The following is a 2,500-nucleotide window of genomic DNA, read 5'->3' as shown; positions in this document are numbered from 1 at the left end:
AGATTTAAATGTACAGTACTTAGGCCTGTTAACATATGACCCTGTAGGTACACATCTAAATCTGACCCTGTAGGTACACATCTAAATCTGCAGTAGATACACATCTAAATCTGATGTAGGTGCTGCCTAGTAACAACATAGCAACTACCACTATAATGTGACCCAAGAAACCAACATAATTACCTTAGCAACCACCATGTGTACCCTAGCAACACCCTAGCAACCACATTAATTACCCTAGCAACAACCTAGCAAGAACCAATTCAATGTCAACCTAGCAATCACCATAGCAACCAACATAATTTCCCTAGCAACCAGTATAGCAACCACTATTTTGGCATAACAAAACACTATATGTACCCTAGCAAACCCCTAGCAACCATCTTAATGCCTAGCAACAACCTAGCAACCAACATTATAATTTCACCCTAGCAACCACCATAGCAACCAACATTACCCTAACAACCACCATAGCAATCACATTATTAGGCAAAGCAACCATTTTATGTACCCTAGCAACTATCTTAATTACCCTAAGAAACAACCTACCAACCACCAATATGTCAACCTAACAACTACCATGGCAACCAGCATAGCAACCACTTTATTTGGCATAGCAACCACTATATTTACCCTAGTAACACCATCTCAATTACCCTAGGAGCAACTTAGCAACCACTAAAACATTGTTTTGGTGGACTGCACCTGATCAAGCCCACTCTTGCAGTTCCTCGGAGAATTTCTTACATTTATACGTGTAACTGTATTCTGAATACCAGCCACTATAATAGTAACTGTATTTAAATACAGTTATTCATATTTTGTATTTTAAATACGTTATCCAGAATACATGTATTCAGTTACTTCCCAAGAGTGTGTGTGTGTGTATGTGTTTGTGTATCTGTTTGGTGTGCGTGTGTGTGTGTGTGTGTGTGGGAGTGTATGTGTGTGTGTGTGTGTGTGTGTGGTACCTCTCTGGTCTGGAAGCACACAGCCTCCAGGGCAGCGAAGGCGAGATGACAGCGGTTGGTGAACTGAGTCAGACCACAGATGATCCTTCAGAACACACACACACACACACACACACACACAGACACACACACACACACACACACACACACACACACACACATACACACTCACACACACACCCACACACTCATTCTCACACACACACACACACATGCACGCGTACGCACGTACACACACACACACATACACACACACACGCACACGCATGCATGCACACACACACGCACACATGCACGCGCACACACACACACACACGTAAACACACACTCATACACACACACACACATACACACAGTCATAAGCAGCAGAAATGGCACATCTAAATCTAAAACACACACTCACACTCACACACACACATACACACAGTGTTGTATAAAGTACTAGAAAGCAATACTTGAGTAAAAGTACAAGTATCGTACTAGAAAAAGACTTTGGTAGAAGTGAAAGTTACCTTTTAGAATATTACTTAAGTAAAAGTCTTAAAGTATCTGATATATACTGTACTTAAGTATCAAAAGTAATTTTCTGATATTTAATGTACTTAAGTATTTGAAGTAAAAGTAAAAAGTAAAAGGCAAGCGGTTTTATTTTTAACTTTTATTATACACTTTATTTTGGCTTTCTTATAGTAAAGCATAAAGCATTTTCAGGGTTCCCATATCTTCTTAATCTCACTCATCAAATCAAAATCACATTCTTTTCTAGCTCTTTTCAGGCACAATTCTCTTAAGTTCAAAGAACAAAGCGCATATTTTTAGAGCTGACATCAAAGAAAAAAACAAAAACAGAAATGTCACTTTTGTATGAACTTCAGGTAAAAATTAAAAATAAATAACTTATTTCTTTAAAAAAAAATGACCTGCTGGTAGGGAGACCATTTTGGTCATGTGGTATGAGCATTTCTAGGGCTTACTCCCCAGGTCACCATCTCACTCTCACACACCCACACACACACAGGCCACCTGTGTCCAGCAGCTACTAATATGCCAGTCAGTTGAAACTGAAAATGTGTCTGTTCATCTTCAAAAGAAGCTGGTTTTCAAAGTTGCCAGAATTCAGTGCCCAAGGAGTTTCAGGCCCAAGACCAACCCACGTTTTATTCATAGTGGTGGAAATTGGATAAATGAAGCAACATTTCGGCTCTTACTATCCTGTAGTTTTTATTAGTACCATGGTTCAACAAATGTGTAAAGGTTATATAATAATTCACTTCAACTGAGAAGTTAACAAAAAATATTCCACTATTCCACAAATCAACAAAATCAGAAAGAAAGAAAGAAAGAAAGCCTTTGAAATGTAGCCTATCCCACGCTTTCACAAAGAGGCCTATTGAACTAGTGTTTAGGCTACATGTTTTTTGCATGGGTAGGCTATATTGTTGTTTGGTGATTTAGCCTACTCCTTTACTACACCCTCTTCTGAGCAAACAAGGCATATAGGTTTATCATGTAGGGTAATTGCTCTTTCT

At 38.8% G+C, this 2,500-nt stretch overlaps 1 protein-coding gene across 5 annotated transcripts in view; it reads right to left on the bottom strand.

The window, feature by feature from the left end:
• The window catches only part of LOC121703875 (glycerol kinase-like), a 73,152-nt gene that overhangs the window by 13,382 nt on the left and 57,270 nt on the right, over positions 1 to 2,500 (bottom strand). For all 5 annotated transcript variants that reach the window (XM_042084318.1, XM_042084319.1, XM_042084323.1 and 2 more), the window contains exon 15: positions 972 to 1,056. In XM_042084318.1, the coding sequence (XP_041940252.1) occupies positions 972 to 1,056 (85 nt within the window). The remainder of the gene's footprint in view (positions 1 to 971; positions 1,057 to 2,500) is intronic.

Source organism: Alosa sapidissima, chromosome 2, assembly GCF_018492685.1.
Source record: "Alosa sapidissima isolate fAloSap1 chromosome 2, fAloSap1.pri, whole genome shotgun sequence".
Lineage (NCBI taxonomy): Eukaryota > Metazoa > Chordata > Actinopteri > Clupeiformes > Clupeidae > Alosa > Alosa sapidissima.
This window is presented reverse-complemented; position numbering and strand designations above follow the sequence as displayed.